Source organism: Hyla sarda, chromosome 6 (assembly GCF_029499605.1).
Source record: "Hyla sarda isolate aHylSar1 chromosome 6, aHylSar1.hap1, whole genome shotgun sequence".
Classification (NCBI taxonomy): domain Eukaryota; kingdom Metazoa; phylum Chordata; class Amphibia; order Anura; family Hylidae; genus Hyla; species Hyla sarda.
In genome coordinates this window covers 248,083,927-248,110,689 of record NC_079194.1, presented here as the reverse complement: position 1 = coordinate 248,110,689, position 26,763 = coordinate 248,083,927, and the positions used below count along the sequence as shown (strand labels likewise).

General features: G+C 43.8%; 1 protein-coding gene across 1 annotated transcript in view; it reads right to left on the bottom strand.

Moving 5' to 3' along the window:
* LOC130276902 (mucin-2-like) overlaps window positions 1–26,763 on the bottom strand; it is a 379,260-nt gene that overhangs the window by 12,033 nt on the left and 340,464 nt on the right. Inside the window, exons 22-25 of the mRNA XM_056526896.1 lie at window positions 17,237–17,335; window positions 14,172–14,297; window positions 12,589–12,634; window positions 11,859–11,967 (exon numbers count right to left, since the gene is read on the bottom strand). Of these exons, the coding sequence (XP_056382871.1) occupies window positions 11,859–11,967; window positions 12,589–12,634; window positions 14,172–14,297; window positions 17,237–17,335 (380 nt within the window). The remainder of the gene's footprint in view (window positions 1–11,858; window positions 11,968–12,588; window positions 12,635–14,171; window positions 14,298–17,236; window positions 17,336–26,763) is intronic.

Genomic DNA, 26,763 nt, shown 5'->3' with positions numbered 1-26,763 from the left:
TAGCCCATTTTCTCTTGAGTAAGCACATACCTCATATGTCTATATAAAGTGTTCGGCGGGCGTAGTAGAGGGCTCAGAAGCGAAGGAGCGACAAGGGGATTTTGGAGAGTACGTTTTTCTGAAATGGTTTTTGGGGGGCATGTTGCATTTAGGAAGCCCCTATGGTTCCAGAACAGCTACCCCTTGAGAAATGTAAGAAGGAATTAAGTGAGCCTTAATACCCCACAGGGGTTTCACGACTTTTGCAAATGTAAAAAAAAAAAAAAATGTTATCTAAAATCCTTGTTTCCCCAAAAATGTTACATTTTTTTTAAAAAGGGTAATAGCAGAAAATACCCCCCAAAATTTGAAGCCCAATTTCTCCCGATTCAGAAAATACCCCATATGGGGGTGAAAAGTGCTCTGCTGGCACACTACAGGTCTCAGAAGAGAAGGAGTCACATTTGGCTTTTTTGAAGCAAATTTTGCTCTGGGGGCATGCTGCATTTAGGAAGCCCCTATGGTGCCAGGACAGCAAAAAAAAAAAACACATGGCATACCATTTTGGAAACTAGACCCCTTGGGGAACGTAACAAGGGGTAAAGTGAACCTTAATACCCCACAGGGGTTTCACAACTTTGCAATGTGTAAAAAAAATTATAATACATTTTACCTAAAATGCTTGGTTTCCCAAAAATTTGACATTTTTACAAAGGGTTAAAGCATAAAATACCCCCCAAAATTTTAAGCCCAATTTCTCCCGATTCAGAAAACACCCCATATGGGGGTGAAAAGTGCTCTGCTGGCACACTATAGGTCTCAGAAGCATTTTTGAAGCAAATTTTGCTCTGGGGGCATGCCGCATTTAGGAAACCCCTATGGTGCCAGAACAGCAAAAAAAAAAACACATGGCATACCATTTTGGAAACTAGACCCCTCGGGGTATGTAACAGTGTTACAGTGAGTACTTACACCTCACAGGTTTTTTGAACAGTGGGCCGTAAAAGTGAAAAATTTGATTTTTTTGCACTATATTGATAGTGTTACCCCAAATGTTTCATTTTCACATTGGGTAATAGGGCAAGAGGCCCCCAAAATTTGTAGAACATTTTCGTCTGAGAAAAAAAATACCCCAAATGGATGTAAATTGCTATGTGGATGCACTACAATGCTCAGAATGGAAGGAGTGAAAATTTTGTTGAAATTTAAGTTGGGGGTCATGTGCATTTATAAAGCCCCCAACAGCAAAAAAAAAAAAAAAAAACACATTAGAAACTACACCCCTCAATGAACATAACAAGGGGTACAGTGGTAAATAACACCTCACAGGTTTTTTGAAAAGTGGGCCATAAATTGAAAAATTTGATTTTTTTACACTAAAATGCTGGGGTTACCCAATTTTTAACATTTTCACAAGGGGTAATATGAGGAATTGGGTTACAAATTTTGGAGGGCTTTTTCCCCTGACTATAAAAATACCTCCACATATGGGGTAACGTGCTGGGCGGGCGCACAACAAGGCTCGAAAGTCATAGAGGTCACTTTGTATTTGTGACCTATGGCATATCAGTAGCTGACTGTTACATACATTCCGACGAAAATACAAAAATGAAACACCCACATGTGGCAAGATTACAGAAAGTACCCACCCTAAGGTATTGGTATAGGGGTAAAGAGGACATTTTGAATGCACAGGTGTTTCCTAAATGTATTTTCCAGGAATGGATGAAGGGTAGCTTTTTGAAAACTGCAATTTTCAACCTATGCTCTGCTTCATCTTTATGGGAACAATTAACATGTGACTCCAAATTGTCGCCTGGAAATACGACAGAGCTCAGCGAGAACTCTTCGCATTTGAGGCGGATGTTTGTTACGGACCTAACAGTTACATACATTCAGAGGAAAATACAAGAAAGGAACACCCACATGTGAACCTATTACAAACAGTACACCCCGTAGGGAAGGTGTATAGGGTGAAGTGGAGATTTGGAACAGACGGGTGTTCCCTTCATTTATTTTCCAGGAATGGATGAAGTGTACTATGGGGGGAAGAAAATTGCAATTTTATTACTGATATGCCAATTATTTTCCCAGAATGATGACCCAGAGTACAGCCAAAAGTAAAAATGATGCCCGCCCCAAACCCTATACTCTGAATCATCATTCTGGGAAGAGGATGTGTGGGGCCGTCCCTATTCTGTTACCTCAAATGCTCAACCCGCTCAGGTGGGGAGAGAGAGCGTTGCGCATTTGAGGCAACTGCAAACCTCCAATGCTGTTGACTCTGTGTCCCATGGCCCATTTTTTAGGGGGAAGAAAAAAAAAAGATATTGGGGTATTGGGAAAAAGGTTTTGTTTTTTGGGGGTGTGTTTTGGTTTAAAATTTGGAAGTCAATGTACCCTGGAATGGTACATTGGAGCCAAATTCTGGGGAATGAAAATTATGGCAAAGGATGGAAAATTTTGTACTCCATGGAAGTGTGATACGCCCTGAAGCAGCCTATGCAGAGGCCCGGATGATCGGGGCAAGTGTCACATTGGTACGTGGTGTCCTTCCGTCTCCCCTTCTTGTGACACACTCTGCATTTCTTCTGGGTTCGTTCCGTCCTTCCAGTGTTGGGGATCACACCAGGAAAGTGTTGGCCGGGGACGATCCGGGGACCTAAAGTTCCAGAGGTGCTCTGACCCGCTCTTTGGCGGTCACCAAAGATGAGGGCCTTTAGAACTACCTCTTGGAACTCCAGGTATGTCCCTGTGTTGCCAGCGTTCTGGTACAGTATAAAAGAGTTGTACATGGCAACCTTTACCATGTAGATCGCAACCTTTTTATACCATACGCGTGTTTTCCGCATGGCGTTATATGGCTTGAGGACTTGATCAGAAAGATCAACTCCCCCCATATACCGATTGTAGTCCAGAATACAATCGGGCTTGAGGACCGGTCCCACGGTACCTCGCACAGGGACAGGGGTGCTGCCATTCCCATGAATTGTGGTGAGCATAAGGACATCCCTCTTGTCCTTATACCGGACCAACAACAGGTTCTCATGGGAAAAGGCACGGGACTCACCCCGGGGGATAGAAGCATGTAGGGGATGGGGCGGAAGGCCTCTTTGATTCTTCCGGACTGTCCCACAAGCGACCGTGGATCTGGCGGCGAGGGATGTGAAGAGAGGCATACTAGTATAAAAGTTATCCACGTAAAGGTGGTAACCTTTATCTAGCAATGGGTGCAAAAGGTCCCAAACGATTTTCCCGCTAACACCCAGAGTGGGGGGCTCGTCCCTCATACACTATAAACTTGCAAGTGTACCCGGAGGTACTCTCGCAAAGTTTATACATCTGCACGCCATGCCGTGCCCGCTTGGTCGGGATGTATTGCCGGAAAGTGAGTCTCCCCTTGAAGCTGATGAGCGACTCTTCAATAGAGACCTCCCGCCCCGGGACATAGGCCTCCCAAAATCTGGCCCCGAAGTGATTGATGACAGGCGGTCATACGCGTTATCAGCATAATGCAAACATCTCCGAATGGCCTCGAACCGGGAACGTGCCATGGCCATACTGTAGAGGGGTGTCTGGTAAAAGACGTCCCCACTCCAATATTGCCTGACACTGGGTTTTTTAACTATACCCATATGCAGCACGAGGCCCCAAAAGGTCCTCATTTCGGCTGCATCGACTGGAGTCCAGCCGCCGGGTCTAGCTAAAAGTGAGCCCGGGTTAGCGGCGACGAACTGTTGGGTGTACAGATTCGTCTGTGTAACCATCAAATTAACAAAGTCGTCACTGAAAAAATGACCGAAAAAGTCCTTTTCAGTGAACCCGGCGATGTTAATTTTGATTCCTGAGTGGTCCGCTGGCTGAGTCCAGACAAGTTCTCCGGTACAATGTACCAGTGATCTTGGCTGGGGAGCTTCACTAGTATGAGTGCCAGGGGACTCATACTAGCATGGGGCACAGGGTCAAGGGCAGAGGAGGTTTGCGGCACCGCACGGCGGTGTCTCCGCCGCCTTGGTGGCTCATCATCAGAACTAGATGATGAGGAGGACGATGAAATAAGGAAGGTGGGGTCTTCATCGTCCTCTGAGCCGCTCTCGGTGTCGGAGGCAATTATGGCATATGCCTCCTCCGCCAAAAACTCTCTGCGGGCCATTTCCCTACTGTTACGCCGAGCGCTCCGGGTCCCCGCTCCTCCCCGGAGCGCTCGCAGCGTTCTCCTGTTCGCAGCGCCCCGGTCAGACCTGCTGACCGGATGCGCTGCGATAATGTCCCCAGCCGGGATGCGATTCGCGATGCGGGACGCGCCCGCTCGCGATGCGCATCCCGACCCGCTTACCAGACTCGTTCCCCGTCTGTGCTGTCCCGGCGCGCACGGCCCCGCTCCCTAGGGCGCGCGCGCGCCGGGTCTTTGCGATTTAAAGGGCCGGTGCGCCACTGATTGGCGCATGGGTTTTAATCAGTATCTTCACCTGTGCACTTCCCTATTTATACCTCACTTCCCCTGCACTTCCTTGCCGGTTCTTGTTGCCATTGTGCCAGTGAAAGCGTTTCCTTGTGTGTTCCTAGCCTGTGTTCCAGACCTCCTGCCGTTGCCCCTGACTACGATCCTTGCTGCCTGCCCTGACCTTCTGCTACGTCCGACCTTGCTCTTGTCTACTCCCTTGTACCGCGCTTATCTCAGCAGTCAGAGAGGTTGAGCCGTTGCCGGTGGATACGACCTGGTTGCTACCGCCGCTGCAAGACCATCCCGCTTTGCGGCGGGCTCTGGTGAAAACCAGTAGCAACTTAGAACCGGTCCACCGACACGGTCCACGCCAATCCCTCTCTGGCACAGAGGATCCACCTCCAGCCAGCCGAATCATGACAGTAGATCCGGCCATGGATCCCGCTGAGGTCCCGCTGCCAGTTATCGCTGACCTCACCACGGTGGTCGCCCAGCAGTCGCAACAGATAGCGCAACAAGGCCACCAGCTGTCTCAACTGACCGTGATTCTACAGCAGCTTCTACCACAGCTTCAGCAACCATCTCCTCCGCCAGCTCCTGCACCTCCTCCGCAGCGAGTGGCCGCATTCCAACTTCCGTTTGTCATTGCCGGACAAATTTGATGGGGACTCTAAATTTTGCCGTGGTTTTCTCTCACAATGTTCCCTGCACTTGGAAATGATGTCGGACCAATTTCCTACCGAAAGGTCAAAGGTGGCTTTCGTGGTCAGCCTCTGTCTGGGAAAGCCCTGTCATGGGCCACATCGCTCTGGGACCGCAATGATCCTGTCACTGCCTCTGTACACTCTTTCTTCACGGAGATTAGAAGTGTCTTCGAGGAACCAACCCGAGCCTCTTCTGCCGAGACTGCCCTGCTGAACCTGGTCCAGGGTAATTCTTCTGTTGGCGAGTACGCCATCCAATTCCGTACTCTCGCCTCCGAATTGTCCTGAAATAACGAGGCCCTCTGCGCGACCTTCAAAAATGGCCTATCCAGTAACGTCAAAGATGTGCTGGTCGCACGAGAAATCCCTGCTAACCTGCATGAACTTATTCATCTGGCCACCCGCATTGACATGCGTTTTTCCGAAAGGCGTCAGGAGCTCCGCCAGGATATGGACTTTGTTTGCACGAGGCGGTTTCTCTCCCCGGCTCCTCTCTCCTCTGGTCCGCTGCAATCCGTTTCTGTGCCTTCCACCGTGGAGGCTATGCAAGTTCACCGGTCTTGCTTGACACCTCAAGAGAGGACACACCGCCGCCTTGAGAACCTTTGCCTGTACTGTGCCAGTATCGAACACTTCTTGAAGGACTGTCCTATCCGACCTCCACGTCAGGAAAGACGCACTCCGACTCCGCACAAAGGTGAGACAGCTCTAGGTGTGAACTCTGCTTCTCCACGTCTTACTGTGCCTGTGCGGATTTCTTCTTCTACCTTCTCCTTCTCAGCTGTGGCCTTCTTGGATTCCGGATCTGCAGGAAATTTTATTTTGGCCTCTTTCGTTAGAAGGTTCAACATTCCAGTGACCAGTCTCGCCAGACCCCTCTACATCGCCTCTGTTAATGATGAAAGATTGGACAGTACTGTGCGTTACCGCACGGAACCCCTCTTAATGTGCATTGGACCCCATCACGAAAAGATTGAATTTCTGGTCCTCTCTAACTGCACTTCGGAAATTCTTCTTGGACTACCTTGGCTTCAACGCCATTCCCCAACCCTCGATTGGACCACCGGGGAGATCAAGAACTGGGGTACTACTTGCTACAAGAACTGTCTTATGTCTGCTCCCAGTACTGTCAGTCAAAACCCTATGGCTCCTCCGATACCAGGTCTCCCCAAGGCCTATCTGGACTATGCTGATGTTTTTTGCAAAAAACAAGCAGCGACTTTGCCTCCTCACAGGCCTTATGACTGCCCTATTGACCTCCTCCCTGGTACTACTCCACCCCGGGGCAGAATCTATCCTCTGTCCGCTCCGGAAACATAAGCCATGTCGGAGTACATCCAAGAGAATTTAAAAAGGGGATTTATCCGCAAGTCTTCCTCCCCTGCCGGAGCTGGATTTTTCTTCGTCTCCAAAAAAGACGGCTCCTTATGACCTTGCATTGATTACCGCAGCCTTAATAAAATCACTATAAAAAACCACTATCCCCTACCTCTTATCTCGGAACTCTTTGACCGCATACGTGGCCAACGTCTTTACCAAATTGGACTTAAGAGGTGCATATAATCTCATCCGCATCAGGGAAGGGGACGAGTGGAAGACCGCGTTTAACACCAGGGATGGGCACTTTGAATATCTGGTTATGCCTTTTGGGCTTTGCAATGCCCCTGCCGTCTTCAAAGACTTTGTAAATTAAATTTTTCGTGATCTTCTATATACCTGTGTTGTGGTCTACCTGGACGATATTTTGATTTTTTTTTTCTTCTAACCTTGAAGAACACCGCCGGCATGTCCGCATGGTTCTTCAGAGACTTCGGGACAATCAATTATATGCCAAAATGGAAAAATGTCTCTTTGAATGTCAATCTCTTCCCTTCCTAGGATACTTAGTCTCTGGCCAGGGACTCCAAATGGACCCGGACAAACTATCAGCCGTATTTGACTGGCCACGCCCCTCCGGACTCCGTGCTATCCACCGTTTCTTGGGGTTTGCCAATTATTACAGACAATTTATTCCACATTTTTTCACTATTGTGGCCCCAATTGTTGCCCTAACCAAGAAAAACGGCAACCCTAAGTCCTGGGCTCCTCAAGCAGAAGAGGCCTTCAACCATCTCAAAACTGCCTTTTCTTCTGACCGACTGACCGACACGGTCCACGCCAATCCCTCTCTGGCACATAGGATCCACCTCCAGCCAGCCGAATCGTGACACCTACTCTAATGTGGATACGTGTGTGTGTGTGTGTGTGTGTGTGTGTGTGTGTGTGTGTGGGGGGGGAGGAAACTTTATTGGTGTATGTGCTGTGTGTGGTGTGGTGCGATACTACCTCCCTAACCCTCCCTAACCTAACCTAACTAAACTAACCCGCCCTAACAGAAAAAAAATATTAAATAAAAAGGAGCCTTTTAAAAAAAAAAAAAAAAAGGTGACTTCTAGCGCAAAAAAGCCCTGCGCCAAAAAAAAGCGTTTATCTAATCAGTGGTGTGCACACTAATTAGCGCTTGTGGCGGCAGGGGGCGCAGAAGTCACTGGGGGGTCCGGCCACTCAGCCCAGAACAGTGGCTGGTGGCTTGTACACAGACCCCCACACAACAACAAAAAACGAAAAATAAAATAAAAAAACACTTTACCCTGAAAAAAATGCACCCACCTGAACTACAAAAAAATCGCTGATCAGTGATAAATCACTGACAGCGGTGGGACAGGCTGCACACACACCTGCTACTGGTGGCACGGACCGCCTATGGGTGCAAAAAAAAAAAACGTGTTAACCGAAAAAAGTGCCTTTACCAGAAAAAAAACGCTGATCAGTGATAAATCACTGACAGCGGTGAGGCACGCCGCACACACAAGTAAGCTCCGGCCACAAAGTACACACCTGCTACTGGTGGCACGGACCGCCTATGGGTGCAAAAACACGCTAGAAAACCCGAAAAAAAGCGCCGGCACCACAAAAAAAAAACGCTAATCAGTACTACGGGACTGATCAGCGGCGGGTGGACTTTAACAAACGGTGGCGTACCGCTCTTTTATAACTAAGAGGGTCCGCACACACGCTTAGGAGAGAAAAAAAAAAGATCTGCGCCAAAAAAAAAAACGCTGGCGGCAGACCGCAGCGACCCAGCAGAGCCGGGGTCACGTAGCTAAAGGTGCTACGGACCCACGGACACCCACTGAGGTACGCTAAAAAAACAAACGGATTTTTTAACCCTAACCTGTCCCTATCTAATCTAAAGCTATCCCTGGTGATTTCTGTGCCAAGGGGCCACAGAAAGGGTGAAAGGGGCACTTTTTTTTTTACTCAGGGGATGGTGGGCAGCACGGGGCTCCGTCCTGCTCGCCAGATCTCTTTGGAATGGCGGGCAGAACGGAGCAACGTGCTCCTAGCCCCCACCATCCCCTCCCATTACATTGTGATTGGTGTGGCCACTTTGGCCACCCAATCACAACTGTACTGAGGGGGGTGGCCACAATGCCAGCCCCCAGTACAGCATGGATGGTGATTGGTGGTGTATACTATACCACCAGTCACCATCTACATCCGGGTCACAGGGTCACACGTGACCCTGATGACCCAGAACTGATGCAGAACGCTGGTAAGTAGTTACCGGCGTCCTGCAGCTATCCCAGGTATAGGTGGTCCTCCGGACCTCCTCCTGCACGCTGCCGGGATGTCTGCTGATTGAAATCAGCAGACATCCGGCTCCGATCCCCGCCCGGCGAGCGGCAGGGAACGGAATCGCATCGCTCGTCTGAATTGACGAGCGATGCGCTGCGATTGCCAACATGGCAAATCGTTCAGCAGGCATCGGGCACCGGCTCCCCTCCGGCTAGCGGCGGGGGGCCGGGAATGGACAGGACGTACTCCTACGTCCTCTGTCCTTAAGGACTCGGAAACGGGGCGTAGGAGAACGTCCATTGTCCTTAAGGGGTTAATTTGCAGGCTTCGCGGAAGCTGTCTCATAGATGGAGTCTTTAACTAAGCTGGGGCTTAGCGTAAGCCCCAAAAACAGGTAGCGCTAACCCCCAATTATTACCCCGGTACCCACTGGTACTGAAATGAGCAGGTCTCAAGAGGCCTGAAGCGTATTCCAAACTGATGCTCCAGGGCCTAGGGGTAACATTCTTTAGGCTGGGAAGGGCCAATAGCAATGTACCCCGCCAACCCAGGTAACGTCAGGCTTTTTTTTTTTTTTGTTCTTTATGAAAAAAAAAATGAGTAGGGTTACCTATATTTTTATTCTCATTCACATTACAAGCTTGTCAAGAACAGAACACATTCCAAAAATGCTAAAAGTTCGCCCATCTCTACCCTTTCGCTTCCATGCCAAAACTTCACTGGTCTTTCCCCAGTCTCTGTTATCCGAAATTAAGCAAGATTATGTCAATACAATATGTGATCGCTGCAGCCATATATTGTTTATACTTTATCGCTAAAGCCAGCAGTTGGCAATAGCAGACATGTGTTGACACGCCACATCATTCCTGGAGCCTGCTAAACAGAGATAGATAGATGGGAAGCCAGGGATTGGAATGGCAGGGGATCAGTAAGGTTGGTGAGTTTTTTTTAAAGTTTACAGTGGGGATCAAAAGTTTGGGCACCCCAGGTAAAAATTTGTATTAATGTGCATAAAGAAGCCAAGGAAAGATGGGAAAATCTCCAAAAGGCATCAAATTACAGATTAGACATTTTTATAATATGTCAACAAAAGTTAATTTTATTTCCATCATTTACACTTTCAAAATAAAAGCAAAACAAAAAAATGGCGTCTGCAAAAGTTTGGGCACCCTGCAGAATTAATATCTTGTACTGCACCCTTTGGCAAGTATCACAGCTTGCAAACGCTTTTTGTAGCCAGTCTTTCAATTCTTGTTTGAGGTATCTTTGCCCATTCTAACTTACAAAAGTCTTCCAGTTCTTTGAGATTTCTGGGCTGTCGGTCACGCACTGCTCTTTTAAGGTCTATCCATAGATTTTCAATGATGTTGAGGATCTTGAGATTGTGAAGGCCATGGCAAAACCGTCAGTTAACGCCTCTTGATGTAATCCCCCTTGGATTTCGAGGTGTGTTTAGGATCATTATCCATTTGTAGAAGCCATCCTCTCTTTAACTTCAGCTTTTTCACAGATGGCATCAAGTTAACATCCAAAATTTGCTGAAATGTTATTGAATCCATTTTTCCTTCTACTTGTGAGATGTTCCCTGTGCCACTGGCTGCAATACAACCCCAAAGCATGATTGATTCACCCCCATGCTTAACAGTTGGACAGAGGTTCTTTTTATTAAATTCTGTTCCACTTCTTCTCCAAATGTACCTTTGCTCATTCCGGCCAAAAAGTTCAATTTTAACCTCATCGGTCCATAGAAATGGTTTCCAAAATGCATCAGGCTTGTCTATATGTTCATTTGCAAAGTTCAAAGGCTGATTTTTGTGGTGAGAACGTAGAAGAGGTTTTCTTCAGATGACTCTTCTATGAAGACCATATTTGTACAAATATCTCTTTATAGTGGAATAGTGTACCACAACTCCAGTGTCTGCCAGATCTTTCTGGAGGGATTGTGCAGTCAAACGTGGGGTTTGAATTGTTTTTCTCACAATCCTGCGAGCTGTTCTGTCTGATATTTTTCTTGGTCTTCCAGATCTTGCTTTAACTTCCACTGTTCCTGATGACTGCCATTTCTTAATTACATTCCGAACAGAGGATATTGACATCTGAAAACGTTTTGCTATCTTCTTATAGCCTTCTCGAGCTTTGTGAGTGTCAACTATTTTCAGTTTCAGATTTCTAGACAACTGCTTAGAAGAACCCATGGTGCTGATTGTTGGGGCAAGGTCAGATGTGTCTGGGCATTTAAAGGGGTATTCCAGGCAAAACCTTTTTTTTATATATCAACTGGCTCCAGAAAGTTAAACAGATTTGTAAATTACTTCTATTAAAAAATCTTAATCCTTCCAATAGTTATTAGCTTCTGAAGTTTTCTGTCTAACTGCTCAATGATGATGTCATGTCCCAGGAGCTGTGCATGATGGGAGAATATCCCCATAGGAACTGCACAGCTCCCGGGACGTGAGTCATCAGAGAGCAGTTAGACAGAAAAAAAAACAACTCAACTTCAGAAGCTAATAACTATTTTAATAGAAGTAATTTACAAATCTGTTTAACTTTCCGGAGCCAGTTGATATATAAAAAAAAGTTTTGGCCTGGAATACCCCTTTAAAACCTTTGAGATTGACATCACCTGGTCTTCTCAGATGATGATTGAGAACAATCCATGACATTGGCAGGTCTCAGCTTTGCAAAGGAGGCAGTGCATGCTATAAATTCTGCAGGGTGCCCAAACTTTTGCAGATGCCATTTTTTTGTTTTCTGTTATTTTGAAAGTGTAAATGATGGAAAAAAATCTAACTTTTTTGACATATTATAAGAATGTCTAATCTATAATTTGATGCCTTTTGGAGATTTTTCCATCTTTCCTTGGCTTCTTATACAATTTGTTACCTGGGGTGCCCAAACTTTTGATCCCCACTGTATAACCATAAAAAATAGCAAAAGAAGTAAAAGATTTTATAGGGCTTGATATTGTTTGCTTCATATGCATTCACCCATGAAACATCAATCGATAGACTTAGTCAGAAAATGCTCTACTCCATGCGACACTATGAATGACAACATTTAATATAAAGAAAAAAATATTGCACTATTTATGAAAATCCAAATTTACTACTTACTTTTTATCACTTGGACACCATCCTTCGCAGTATGACAAACTGACGTTAGCTGAACAACCGTTACTAGAAATTTCAGTTACATTCGTCTGAACCCTGCATGTTTTTGGAGCTGAAATATAAATAGAATTCTATAATTTATGTAATTATGTAATAGTAAATCTAGAATGCTGAATTATTCTAATTTGTTTAGCGACAATGAAATGAATAAGGTTACACACTTAATGTTTATTCATCGTCACATGCTGCAGGAGACAACATATAAGTGAGAAGGTAAATATCATTCTTCCAACCCTTGAGTAAACGCAAGTTGCTTGTAGAATTTACTGGTGGCATCCATCCATCCAACTTCTTGGCTATGCTCAATATCTTAAGGAGTTCATGGACGTGTTAACATTGTGTGCCACCTTACAATGTGCATGCAGGGTCCCTATTTGTCAGGACCTGTAGGAACTCTGTCTCCTGAAATATGTAAAACATCATAGTTCCCTGTAGAAGCAATGCTTCTTGGGGTAAATTCCTTTAAATTTGTCATTCTTAACAAACTCATGAGAAACAAAATGTCAATGTAAATGGATATAGTATGGGACATACATGGTATTTCTGAATGCTCTTTATGACTGCTTATGATATGACCATCATGTAAAAGATATTCTGTTAAAAAAATACTAATACAAGGGGTATGCTTATTTTTGCAATCTCTTAGTAAAATGTAATCTGGACAAAGTATTACCTTTACAGATATTACAGCAGCCATCTGGAGATTTCTCAAGCAGCCCCTGTAAAACAAAAATGCTTATATACTGTAACTTCAACTGGGAAAAGCATATGTTAAAGAGTACCTATCATCATCTAAACCAGGGGTCTCAAACTGGCGGCCCTCCAGATGTTGCAAAACTTTAACTCCCAGCATCTGGACATGCCCAGACAGCCATTTGCTGCAGTTAATGGCTGTCGGGAATGCTGGGAGTTGAAGTTTTGCAACATCTGAAGGGCCACCAGTTTGAGACTCCTGATCTAAACTGTCCCTAATCCCCCTCCCCATCTGTCCCTGACTCTCACTGACACTAGCCCTGTGTTTATTTTCATTGAAAACCCCTCTTTCTACCTTATTTCTCCTCTTCTTTCCTGCTCATTTAGCTGTCCTTCTATGACGGAGGAAAGGGGCAGGGGCCGGCAGGCGCAACGTCATGTGAAGCTTGTCTGGGCTAACTTCCGCCCTTCCTCCTCTATGCTGCGAACCCAGCATGGGCGGCCAGGAGCTCTGAGTCTCCTCCTCTCTATTTACTACTGCACATGCAGAGATGAGGAAGATCGAAGCTCAGAGCTGCTGTGCCGCTGCTGAAATACAGGATCATCACATCACGCACGTGACTGGCCAGCCGAGTCAGGAGCGAACCCTGCTTTGCTACGAGCACAGCGCCTGCTCCCGCCTGTCTGATTGACAGGTAGGGAGCTGCGCTGAGCTAGTCTGCATCCAGACCGGCATGAGTCCGAAATCTATACAGAGGCTTGCGGCCGGGAATGGTAGGGTCAGTAAAAATATATAGAAAGAAGCATTTTTTTTATAACATCCAATTGGAAAGTTATTCAGTATGCATTGATCTATAATATATAAAAAGTTTATTTGATGAAAGGTACTCGTTAAAGGAAAACTGACAGCAGCATCACTAACCTGAATATACAGGTTAATAGTGCAGGTGATGCTGTTTAAGCGTAGGGCCACTAGTACTGTATTTTGCTGCATATTTTCTGCAACTAATTTTGCTACCCATTAGCTTCAATGGGTAGGAAAATATGCAGCAAAATGCATGTGTGACCCTACCCAAAGCATTTTACCTGGACAAAATCCATTGCACTGTTGCTGAGCTGTATTTATCCTTAGCCTTATGAGCAATGTCTCTCCCACCTGTTCCTGCTCGATATCCCCTCCCCATTAAGAAAAATCCATCCTAGTAATGTACCGTATTTGTTGTAAAATGTCAATTGCAGAATAATCAGTTCACATCAAAGTACAACACAATGTAAATGGATGAGGTTTTAACAAATCTCATTCACTTAAAGTGTTAGACTGTGTTAAACTGTGTCTACAGTGGATCCTAGGCATGCTGCAGATTCACAGTAGAAGACATGCTAGCTAAATCTTAACCAAATTCTGCAAATAAATCTGTATAAATGCATGAGGTTTTCATCAGAGATTTTGGTGCAGATTTGTAAACTAGATTACGTTATGTGTGAATCTAAACAGAGGAGCATTTTTCCTTATTTTCATTTTCCTATATTTATATGTAAAGATAAAGTATACAAACAACTCACAGATGTACACTCCTCATCTGTTATAGGACAAACTCGTGTCTGTAATGCTGTCACAAAGGTATTTCCTTTGAGTATACAACTGTATTGTGTACAGTTATCATTTGACACGAACTGTGATTCTCCAGGCTGGAACAAAAATGCACAAAATTATCTTATAAGACATCAAATGTGTCATGGGTAATGCAGGGGAAAATCAAGGCTTTTTTCAAGAATAATGGTTTAGGTACACATTTATTTGTTTGCTGCTTATTTTTTTAAAAGGATAATAAAGCCTTAAGTCTTCCAAAACTAACCATTTTCAGTAGTACATGCTAGCCATCTAATGTGTTCCCCTATATGATGTCCTGGAGAGAATGATCAGCATATTAAATTTTAGCTGCCCAATCCTTCTTGTGTTATGGGAGATAAGCCACCACCAGAGCTACCTGGCAGTTGCTTTCTTCCCTATGCAGAATACATAAATGTCTGGCCAAACCAAATGTTCTTGTGTATCAGGGATTAAAGCACAACTGTCATGAATTTTCACCCCCATAAATTAATCTCAGGTTGACAAAGTGGTTACTGATTACAAGGCTTTGCTTTTGCTGCTCTCTAGCAGCTTTTATCATGCTTAAAAATGCTTTTTATTACAGTCAGCAACAGTTGGATGGGTGTGGCTATGCCCCCGGCCGTCATGCTTATCCCCTATATGTCAGTGCTGGGACCGCTTTGTGATTGGCACACAGGTCCCAGTGCATAGACGCCTTATTATCTTTATGTGCGGGCAACGAACATGCAAGTTTATAAGAAAAAACTGTGTCTGTTTTCCTTACTCCATAAAATGCCGGCGCTGCGCTGTGGGCGGTGAGTTTTCATAGCAAGTGCTCGCTCCCGATGGTCATGCTGCATTGCGCTGTGCACTAGGGTCATCAGGAGCGAGCTTTTGCTATGAAAACTTGCCGCCCGCAGCGTTTGCTGGCACTATAAGAAGACAGGAGAACGGGCACTGTCGGAGGGATATGCTGTCAAGCAAACAGTCGCCTCAATGCCCCTAGTGCACGGCGCAGTGCTCTGCCTGTAGTATTATGCCATGGGACCATCGGGAGCGAGCACTTGCTATGAAAACTCGCCGCCCACAACGCAGTGCTGGCACTTTATAAAGTAAGGAAAACAGACACTGGTTTTTCTTATAAACTTGCATGTTCACCGCCCGCACATAAAGATAATAAGGAGTCTATGCGCTGGGACCTGTGTGTCAATCACACAGCAGTCCCAGCGCTGACACACAGGGGACAGGCATAGCAGCCGCGGGGCATAGCCACGCCTATCCAACTGTTGCTGACTGTAATAAAAAGCATTTTTAAGTATGATAAAAGCTGCTAGAAAGCAGTAAAAGCAATGCCTGCGTTGTAATCAGTACCCACTTTGCCAATCTGGGATTCGTTCATGGGAGTGAAAACTCATGACAGTTGTGCTTTAAATAAGATAGCTGTTGGCCAATTTAAGACTAAACTACTGAAGGTGTATGTGAACCTTTACAAAAATGTATGGCCTATCCCTCGGAGTAAGCCATAAATATTATGTACCGGGGGGGGGGGGGGGGGGGGGCATCTTCAGGACCTTTACCAATTAGCTGTAACCCCTTATGAAACTTAAAGGGGTTATCCAGGAAAAAACTTTTTTTTATATATCAACTGGCTCCAGAAAGTTAAACAGATTTGTAAATTACTTCTATTAAAAAAATCTGAATTGTTTCAGTACTTATGACCTGCTGAAGTTGAGTTGTTCTTTTCTGTCTAAGGGCTCTCTGATGACACATGTCTCGGGAACCGCCCAGTTTAGAAGCAAATCCCCATAGCAAACCTCTTCTACTCTGTGCAGTTCCAGAGACAAGCAGAGATGTCAGCAGAGAGCACTGTTGCTGGACAGAAAACAACAACTCAACTTCAGCAGCTGATAATTATTGAAAGGATTAAGATTTTTTAATAGAAGTAATTTACAAATCTGTTTAACTTTCTGGAGCCAGTTGATATTTATAAACACGTTTTTTTCCTGGAATACCCCTTTAAACCTTTCTCTGAACTTTTCAGGGAAAGCATAACACAGTGTAAACAGAAATTCTAACAAAAGAAATTCTAAATGACAAATAGGAGTGACTTTTGTTATTTATTAATATAAATAGGGTCACTCAGCCATGTCTTAGGTTTGGAAAATGTATCTAGCAATTATTTCCAAATAAAAAAAAGATAGTGGAACAGGATATAGGGGGAGATTTATCAAAACCTGTGCAGAGGGAAAGTTGACCAGTTGCCCATAGCAACCAATCAGATGGCTTCTTTCATTTTTAAAGAGGCCTGTGAAAAATGAAAGAAGCAACCTGATTGGTTGCTAGGGGCAACTGGACAACTTTTCCTCTGGACAGGTTTTGATAAATCTCCCCCATAATCTTTGAAATTACTTTATCTATTAGGCAACAAAGTCCAACACAAAGTCGCAAAGCATCCCCTCCCTCCTATTAATAATATTTTATGGCTTATCTCACTTGTGAAGAAATACCTGAATGATCCACAAACCACTTTACTAAGGACAATGTTCTCTCAGTAACACACTTGATACAGTTGCCACTAGGTTGAGTTAAAAACAAATCATTCAACAACAAAAATAACACTAAACATTCATATGTGGTGGTATATTAATAATATAAGGGCTATAAATGTCTATGGCCCATACTTGTCAATCTGTTGGAGATCAAACTTGTCTGGTATTGGCCATAAAAACTAATCACAACTCATCTTTCATTTTACCAGAGCTCATTGAAATATGAAAGCTGAGCTGGGATTGGCTGCTATGGCCAAAACCAGACAGTTTGGGTTTCTGACAGACTATTAAATCTGGGCCTATAATCCTTGAAAGCCTTACTGCAGCAACTTGACATACTGTATACTTTTTATTTCTCTCTCACATACTCTCTCTCTCTTAGCTTAGGGGGTAAGAACCATCAGGTGACTTTATAATGTTTTTAGTTTTCTTTTTTGTGTTATATTTTATTAATTTGTTTATTAGAAAAGTAAGTTTAATAATAGTACCTTTAATAAATGGCTGGATCCATCAGTAGCTATCACAATACAAGATGCCTGAATGCATGTACCACAGCAATCATTGTCAGACTTTTGATAGACATAGCCCTATGGTAAAAGGTAGAATAATAACAGTTCTTCAAATGTGGAGTTCTAATAATGAAAATCTATGTAAGTATTTTTAAAAAGACTCATTACTATAAAATGGGAATAGTGAGGAAGCAGGCCTACAGCTTTAATTGTAACTATGGTCCTTTTGTAAAATAAAAGAGAAACAGACAGACTTAAAATGCAATCATCAGAATTAATGTAAAAAAAAAAAGCGGTGTCCCGAACAGCTTGCAGGACAGCTGGAGGGTCCCTACCTGCCTCCTCGCTGTCCGATCGCCGAATGACTTCTCCGTGCCTGAGATCCAGGCAGGAGCAGTTGACGGCGATAACGCAGATCAATGCCCGGCTATTGCCAGGCTGTGATCAGTGTAGAAGATCAGTGTGTGCAGTGTTATAGCCCCCTATGAAAATAAAGTGTTAATAAAGATCATTAAACCCCTTCCATAATAAGTCAGAATCACCCCCCTTTTCCAAAAAAAAACAAAAAAACTATGGAAATAAAAATATGTGTTATCGATGCGTGCATAAATGTCCGAACTATAAAAATATATAGTTAATTAAACCGCACGGTCTATGGCGTACACGTAAAAAAATTCCAAGGTCCAAAATAGCGTCTTTTTGGTCACTTTTTATACCATAAAAAAGTGAATGAAAAGCTATCAAAAAGTCCAATCAAAACACGGCGCAAAAAATGAGCCCACATACATCCCCATATGTGGAAAAATAAAAAAGTTATAGGGGTCAGAAGAGGACCTTTTTAAACATATACATTTTTCCTGCATGTAGTTATGATTAGTAGTACGACAAAATCAAACCTATATAAGTAGGGAATCATTTTAACCGTATGGACCTACAGAATAAAGATAAGGTGCCATTTATACCGGAAAATGCACTGCGTAGAAACAGAAGCCCCCAAAAGTTACAAAATTGCATTTTTTCTTCAATTTTGTCGCACATTGATTTTTTTTTCCGTTTTGCCATGGATTTTTGGGTAAAATGACTGATGTCACAGCAAAGTAGAATTGGTGGCGCAAAAAATAAGATGATGAGGAAAAAATGAAAATGCAAAAACGGAAAATACCCTGCGTCATTAACCTCTTCAGGACATAGGGCGTATGGATACGCACTGCATCCCGAGTCCTTAAGGACCGAGGGCGTATCCATACGCCCGTGGGAATTCCGGCCCCCACCGCTAGCCGGTTGGGGACCGGAGCCGGATGCCTGCTGATATTGTTCAGCAGGCATCCCGGCATATCGCCCAGGGGGGTCATTATGCCCCCCCATGTCGGCGATCGCCGCAGATCGCTGGACAATTCAGTCCAGCGATCTGCGGCGATTCCGGGTCAATCGGGTCTCCAGTGACCCGGTGACCCGGAATTACTGGCTGTTCGGGGCCGTCTCTGACGGCCCCGAACAGCCAGAGCCTGCAGGGGTGAGGTGGCACTGGTGCCACCTCACGATCGCCCTGATTTGTCGGCCGGATTACCGGCTGACCAATCAGGGCGCCTGCTGCGGGTGTCACTCCCGCACCCGCTCCGCCCCTCTTCCGGAGGACGTGAGCGGGTGCGGGACGTGCGACCCGGGTGCTGGGGACCCCGATCCCCGGCGTCAATGTTGGGATCAGGGCCCCAGGAGCAGCGGCGGCGGCGGTGACGACGAGGGACTGACTCTCCGGCGTGGATCGTTGGAGGTGAGTGACAGCCTCCTGCTGTTGCTTAGCAACAGCTCCCAGCATGCAAAAAGGGCATGCTGGGAGCTGTAGTCATGCAACAGCAGGAGGCAGACCACCACAACTCCCAGCATTCCCTTATGGGCATGCTGGGACTTATGGTTTTGCAACAGCTGGAGGCACATTTTTTCTATGGAAAAGTGTACCTTCAGCTGTTGTATAACTACAACTCCCAGCTTGCACAAACAGCTAAAGTGCATGCTGGGAGTTGTAGTGGTTTGTCCCCCCCCCCCCCCCCCCCAATGTGAACGTACAGGGTACACTCACATGGGCGGAGGATTACAGTAAGTATCTGGCTGCAAGTTTGAGCTGCCGCAAACTTTCTGCTGCAGCTCAAACTGCCAGCGAGAAACTACTGTGAACCCCCCGCCCATGCGACTGAACCCTAAAAACACTACACTACACTAACACAAAAAATAAAATAAAAAGTAAAAAACACTACATATACACATACCCCTATACAGCCCCCCTCCCCTCCCCAATAAAAATGAAAAACGTCTGGTACGCCACTGTTTCCAAAACGGAGCCTCCAGCTGTTGCAAAACAACTACTCCCAGTATTGCCAGATAGCCGTTGACTGTCCAGGCATGCTGGGAGTTTTGCAACAGCTGGAGGCACCCTGTTTGGGAATCGCTGGCGTAGAATTCCCCTATGTCTACCCCTATGCAAGTCCCTAATTTAGGCCTCAAATGCGCATGGCGCTCTCACTTTGGAGCCCTGTCGTATTTTAAGGCAACAGTTTAGGGCCACATATGGGGTATAGCCGTACTCGGGAGAAATTGTGTTACAAATTTTGGGGGGTATTTTCTGCTTTTACCCTTTTTAAAAATGTAAAATTTTTGGGAAAACAAGCATTTTAGGTAAAAAAAAAAAATTTTTTTTTTACATATGCAGAAGTCGTGAAACACCTGTGGGGTATAAAGGTTCATTTAACCCCTTGTTACGTTCCCCGAGGGGTCTAGTTTCCAAAATGATATGCCATGTGGTTTTTTTTTTGCTGTCCTGGCACCATAGGGGCTTCCTAAATGCGGCATGCCCCCAGAGCAAAATTTGCTTTCAAAAACCCAAATGTGACTCCTTCTCTTCCGAGACCTGTAGTGCGCCAGCAGAGCACTTTTCACCCCCATATGGGGTGTTTTCTGAATCAGGAGAAATTGGGCTTCAAATTTTTAGGGGTATTTTCTGCTATTACCCTTTTTAAAAATTAAATTTTTGGGGGAAAACAAGCATTTTAAGTAAAAATTTTTTTTTTTTTACATTTGCAAAAGTCGTGAAACACCTGTGGGGTATTAAGGTTCACTTTATCCCTTGTTACGTTCCCCGAGGGGTCTAGTTTCCAAAATGGTATGCCATGTGTTTTTTTTTTTTTTGCTGTTCTGGCACCATAAGGGCTTCCTAAAGGTGACATGCCCCCCAAAAACCATTTCAGAAAAACGTACTCTCCAAAATCCCCTGGTCGCTCCTTCCCTTCTTAGCCCTCTACTGCGCCCGCCGAACACTTTACATAGACATATGAGGTATGTGCTTACTCGAGAGAAATTTGGCTACAAATACAAGTAAAATTTTTGTCCTTTTACCCCTTGTAAAAATTCAAAAATTGGGTCTACAAGAACATGTAAGTGTAAAAAATGAAGATTGTGAATTTTCTCCTTCACTTTGCTGCTATTCGTGTGAAACACCTAAAGGGTTAAAACACTTACTGAATGTCATTTTGAATACTTTGGGGGGTGTAGTTTTTATAATGGGGTCATTTATGGGGTATTTATAATATGAAGACCCTTCAAATCCACTTCAAACCTGAACTGGTCCCTGAAAAATACTGAGTTTGAAAATTTTGTGAAAAATCGGAAAAAATTGCTGCTGACCGTTGAAGCCCTCTGGTGTCTTCCAAAAGTAAAAACTCATCAATTTTATGATGCAAACATAAAGTAGACATATTGTATATGTGAACCAAAAAAAATGTATTCGTAATATCCATTTTCCTTACAAGCAGAAAGCTTCAATGTTAGAAAAATGCAAAATTTTCAAATTTTTCATCAAATTTACAGATTTTTCACCAAGAAAGGATGCAAGTATCGACAAAAATTTACCACTATGTTAAAGTAGAATATGTCACGAAAAAATTATCTCGGAATCAGAATGATAACTAAAAGCATTCCAGAGTTATTAATGTTTAAAGTGACAGTGGTCAGATGTGCAAAAAACGCTCCGGTCCTTAAGGTCAAAATGGGCTCCGTCCTGAAGGGGTTAAGGGGTTATCCAGAAACAGAAAAACACAGCTGATTTCTTTTCAAATCAGCTCCACATCTGTCTCCAGGTTGGGTGTGGTTTTACAACTTTACTCCATTCCCTTCAATGGAACTGAGCAGCAGAACCGCACCCAACCTGGAGACGGACGTGGAGCGTTTTTTAAAAGAAAGTAGCTCTTTTTTTCTATTCCTTGATAACCCCTTTAATGTCTAAACCTTGGCAAAAAAATGTAGTACACCCCTGTGGAAATGTCCAAATTGGGCCCCAGGAGGCAATATTATAAGTTGCCACCAATATTTTCCATCACTGTCCTAAGCCTCTTGGTGCATAGAGATTTGCAGGTTGTCACTGGAGTCCTCTTCCACTCCTCCATGACAACATCATAGAGCCGGTGGATATTAGAAACGTTGTGCTCCCCTACCTTCCATTTAAGGATGCCCCACAGATGTTCTATATGTTTTAGGTCTGTAGACATGCTTCGCTAGTCTATCGCCTATATCCTCAGCTTCTTCATCTTTGAGGTGCATTTTTATTTATTTTTAATAATGTTAGAATACTACTCTGTAGCCCAGTTCCATAAAAGAGGGGATCATGCTCTGCTTCAGTATGTCACGGTACATGTTGGCATTCATGGTTCCCTCAATAAACTGTTGCCTCCTAGTGCCATCAGCACTCATGCAGCCCCAGTCAAATAACACTGACAGACCCAAAAGTGATTGCCAATAGATTTAAGAGCTTTTACATGTGTCTCTAAAATCTGTAGAATGATCCTTCTGTTGTCCAACCTTCTCTCTCTTCTATTAATTCCTTCCTGACTTCTGTACATCTCCCTACCCTAACTACTCAGCAGCTGCAAATGCTGAATGACCCCTTGCAGTGGAAGGAGTTAGCCAATACTCTTAGATCCCTTCCTGTGGTGAAGTCCCCAGACCCTGGTGGCCTGACTAATGAGTACTATAAGAAATTTGCTGATGTCTTAGGGCCTTCTATGCTTGCATTCTTTCAAAGTGCATACACCTCTGGCTCCTTTCCGGCTGAAAACAGGAAGCTATTATTGTTACCCTTGCTAAGGCCGGTTCACTCTTCACGTGCGATGTCAAAATATATGCCAAACTGATGGCTGTCAGACTAGCGACCGTATTACCCTCATTGATCAAATGTGATCAAACAGGGTTTGTAAAGGGGCGCCACTCGTCAGATCATTCCCAAAGAATACTTAATCTGATCCACTGTGTGGATAAATCACATACCCCGGCACTGATGGTGGCACTGGATGCCAAAAAGGCGTTTGATCGGGTGGGTGTACGCTTTTTCAGTGCTGGACAAGATGGGGTTTAGAGGACCAATCCTTAGCACTATAAAAGCTTTATATTCTTGCCCTTCCGCACGGGTTTATGTGAATGGTATCTTGTCTGATCCCTTTCGTCTGTCCAACGGCACACGACAAGGGTGTCTGCTATCCCTGCTCCTTTTAATTATCTCTTTGGAGCCGTTGGCACAGGCGATCAGGGAATCAGAAGAGATATCAGTGATTCAGGTGGTACAGGTGAAACATGTTATTACATTATATGCCGATGATATTATCATATCCTTATCTAATCCTTTGGTTTCTCTCACAGCGGCCTTGTGCCACCTGGCTCGCTTTGGAGCGACCACGTACTATAAATTGCAAGAGTTGCCTCTTCATCTACCTAGTCCTGCCTTACATGACCTGAGATGTAAGTTCTCTTTAGATTGGCAACCCAAGGTGATTAAATACTTGGGAATAATCCTAACCCCCTCCATCTCTCAGTTATACTCCTACAATTATCTCCCTTTCCTGGCCCAAATGGAGTATGAACTATCATCTATGAGTAAGGTAGAGGTTTCCTGGCTGGGGAGGGTGGCAGCTTTTAAAATGTCTACGCTCCCGAAAACTTCTCTACCTTTTCTGTACCTTGCCTATCAAACTCCATCTTTCTTTCTTTACAAAAGCACGTAGGTTACTTTCAGCACACATCTGGGTGGGTCGTAGACCTAGGGTAGCATACTCAATACTTCAAAACATAAAAGTGTTGGGGGCTTGGGTGTATCATACTGCCACATTTATATCATTATTACGTTCCTTTTGGGATAGGTTAATGTAGACACTATGGCTCCAAATTGAATATCATCTTGCGTCTGTGGTTGACCCCCGCAGCCTGTTGTTCTTATGTGGGTGGAATTTAAGCATACCACTGGGGTTTTCACCTCTTACTATAGCTGTCCTAGATAGCTGGGCTTATGGTCACAGCTTATGTACATTTCTCTCTGCTGCGGGTAAACTAGATGCCCCTCTATCGCAGATTACCTTGGGGGTCACTGATTTGGAAGTCTCCACATGGCCGGCTAGTGGTATCACTCTTATTTCACATTTATATACAGAGGACTCCTTGCTACCTTTTCCAACTCTTATATATACCTACCATCTTCCGCCTAATCAACTGTTTACTTATCTGAGAGTTAAACATTTCCTATCCTGGACGTGTGTTCAGTTATTTTGATGGACACAACATTAAACACTGTTATACAAGGCTGTACACTGCTTTACATTGTAGCAGAGTGTCATTTCTTAAGCGTTGTCACATGAAAAGATATAAAATATTTACATAAATGTGAGTAGTGTACTTATGTGGGATACCTCATAAGTAATGTATCAATTTTTTACCTTACTAATGCTGACAGAAAAAGTATTGTGTTATGGTAAAAAAAATCTAAAATAAATGTTTTTTGTTTTTTTTGCTAGTTTGGAAAGTTCCCAAAAAAAAAAAAAAAACCTGATTATTTAATTGTAGTATTAATTACCTAGCAAACAGTCACAGAAACTGGTAAACAGAAAAGAAACAAACATTCTAACAATGAGCCAGAGTAAAATAAAATATCAAATATAGTTCAGTGTACACTTCAGGTAATATGCCTATGGAGTATGCAGATTAGTCACTAGTTCTATTGTCTCCCACAAACCTTTAACCCTTAGAGGACAGATTTTTGTTTAGTATTTTCCTCATTTTTAACCCCTTAAGGACTCAGCCCATTTGATCAATATTATCGGTGATCTTCTGCTCTGGTCTGCTCGATCGCAGACCAGAGCAGAAGACCGCGGGAGACGGCCGGAGCAAGGTGAGGGGACCTCCGGTCACCATGCTGGATGGTCGGATCGCCGCGGCAGCGCTGCGGGCAATCCGATCATCCATTCAAAGTACCGCTATGCTGCAGATGCCGTGATCTGTATTGATCACGGCATCTGAAGGGTCAATAGCGGACATCCATGCAATCGTGGACATCCATGCCATTACAGGCGGGTGCCTGGCTGCTATCAGCAGTTGGGACCCTCCGATGCTCGCGGTTATGCATAGGACATAAATGTACGTCCTGGTGCGTTAATTACCAGCTCACGAGGACATACATTTACCTCCTGCATCGTTAAGGGGTTAATAGCTCCTTTCCATTTTCCACCTACAGGCCCATGTAAGGGCTTGATTTTTGTGTGACCAATTGTACTTTGTAATGATGTTGCTCATTTTACCACAAAATCTATGGTGAAGCTATAAAAATATTTGTGATGAAAATTGAAAAAAAAAATTTTTGCAACTTTGGGGACTTTTCAATTCTACGCAGAGTGCTTTTCAGTTAAAATGACATGTAAATTGTATTGACCTGAAGAATAAAGATAATAAAAATACCCAATATATAGAGGTTTAAGGAAGTCCCCTTGAGGATGCAGAAGTTTTTTTATTTTTGTACTTTTCCTTCTCCTCACCTTCTAATAATTATAACACTTTAAATGTTCACCTACAAACCCATATGAGGGCATGTCTTTTTGCCCCAATGGAACTTTGCAATGGCATAAATATATGACAAAATATATGGCAAAACAAAAAGAAAAAAAAATAAATGAAAAAAAAAAAAACACGCCATATTGTAACTTTTGGGGGATCCTTTTCTACGCTGTGCAATTATTGGTAGAAAAGGATCCTCCAAAAAAGATGAGAGAAGCCTGTATTTTTTTTCATCATAGATATACCTTAACTACGAGAGACATAATAGGGAAAAAATAATTCATAAAATCACATTGTCTGATTTTTAAAGAATTTATTTGCAAATTATGGTGGAAAATCAGTATTTGGTTAATAACTAACGTTCATCTCAATACTTTATTATATACCATTTGTTGGCAATGACAGAGGTCACATTTTTCTTTAAAGTGGTATTCCAGGAATTTTTTTTATTTGACTATGCTACAGGGGCTGTAAAGTTAGTGTAGTTCATAATATAGTGTCTTTACCTGTGTGTGACGGTTTTCTCACAATACTTATGTGATTTTCATCCCAATATTTATTTTTAACAGCATACAATATGACTGCTGTCTCAGATTTTTCCCAGCTTGCAATTCGGTCGAGACCTGACTCACTAGTCAGCTAATGACAGGGAGCCTGTCTGCTTCAATGGGTGGAGAGAGCAATCTGCAAGTAATGCAACAGCTGGAGGCACCCTGATTGAAAACCACAAGACCAGCTCATTTATGTTTCAATGGGTGGGGTTGCTGATGTATGGGAGGGAGGAAAATGGTATCACGGGATTTGTAGGCAAACGAGAAAACTGAAAACAGGAAATACAAGTTCACAGAAAGCTAGCCACAGTGTTATGGTAATCTCACAGCATAGCCATTTAGCCCAAGACAAGCGCAGATCCTTCCTAAGCATGTCCATTACTATCTGCCAGGTACGTACTAAAATCACCTTATGCTGGATTACCCCTTTAAGTCTTCACAAGGTTCACACACACTTTTGCTGGTATTTTGGCCCATTCCTACATGCAGATCTCCTCTTGAGCAGTGATGTTTTGGGGCTGTCGCTGGGCAACACAGACTTTCAACTCCCTTCAAAGGTTTTCTATGGGGTTGAGATCTGGAGAATAGCTAAACCACTCCAGAACCTTGAAATGCTTCTTACCAAGCCACTCCTTTGTTGCCCGGGCAGGGTGTTTGGGATCATTATCATGCTAAAAGAACCAGCCAGGTTTCCTCTTCAATGCCCTTGCTTATGGAAGGAGGTTTTAACTCAAAATCTCACGATACATGACTCCATTTATTCTTTCCTTTTACACGGATCAGTCGTCCTAATCCCTTAGCAGAAAAATAGCCCCAAAGCATGATGTTTCCACACCCATGCTTTACAGTAGGTATGGTGTTCTTTGGATGCAACTCAGCATTTTTCTCCTCCAAACACGACGAGTTAAGTTTTTACCAAAAAGTTCTACTTTGGTTTCATTTGACCATATGACATTCTCTCAATGCTCTTCTGGATCATCCAAATGCTCTCTAGCAAACTTCAGACGGGCCCGAACATGTACTGGCTTAACCTCTTAAATGTACGTCCTGGTGAGGTGGTACTTAATACACCAGGACGTACATTTACGTCCTATACAT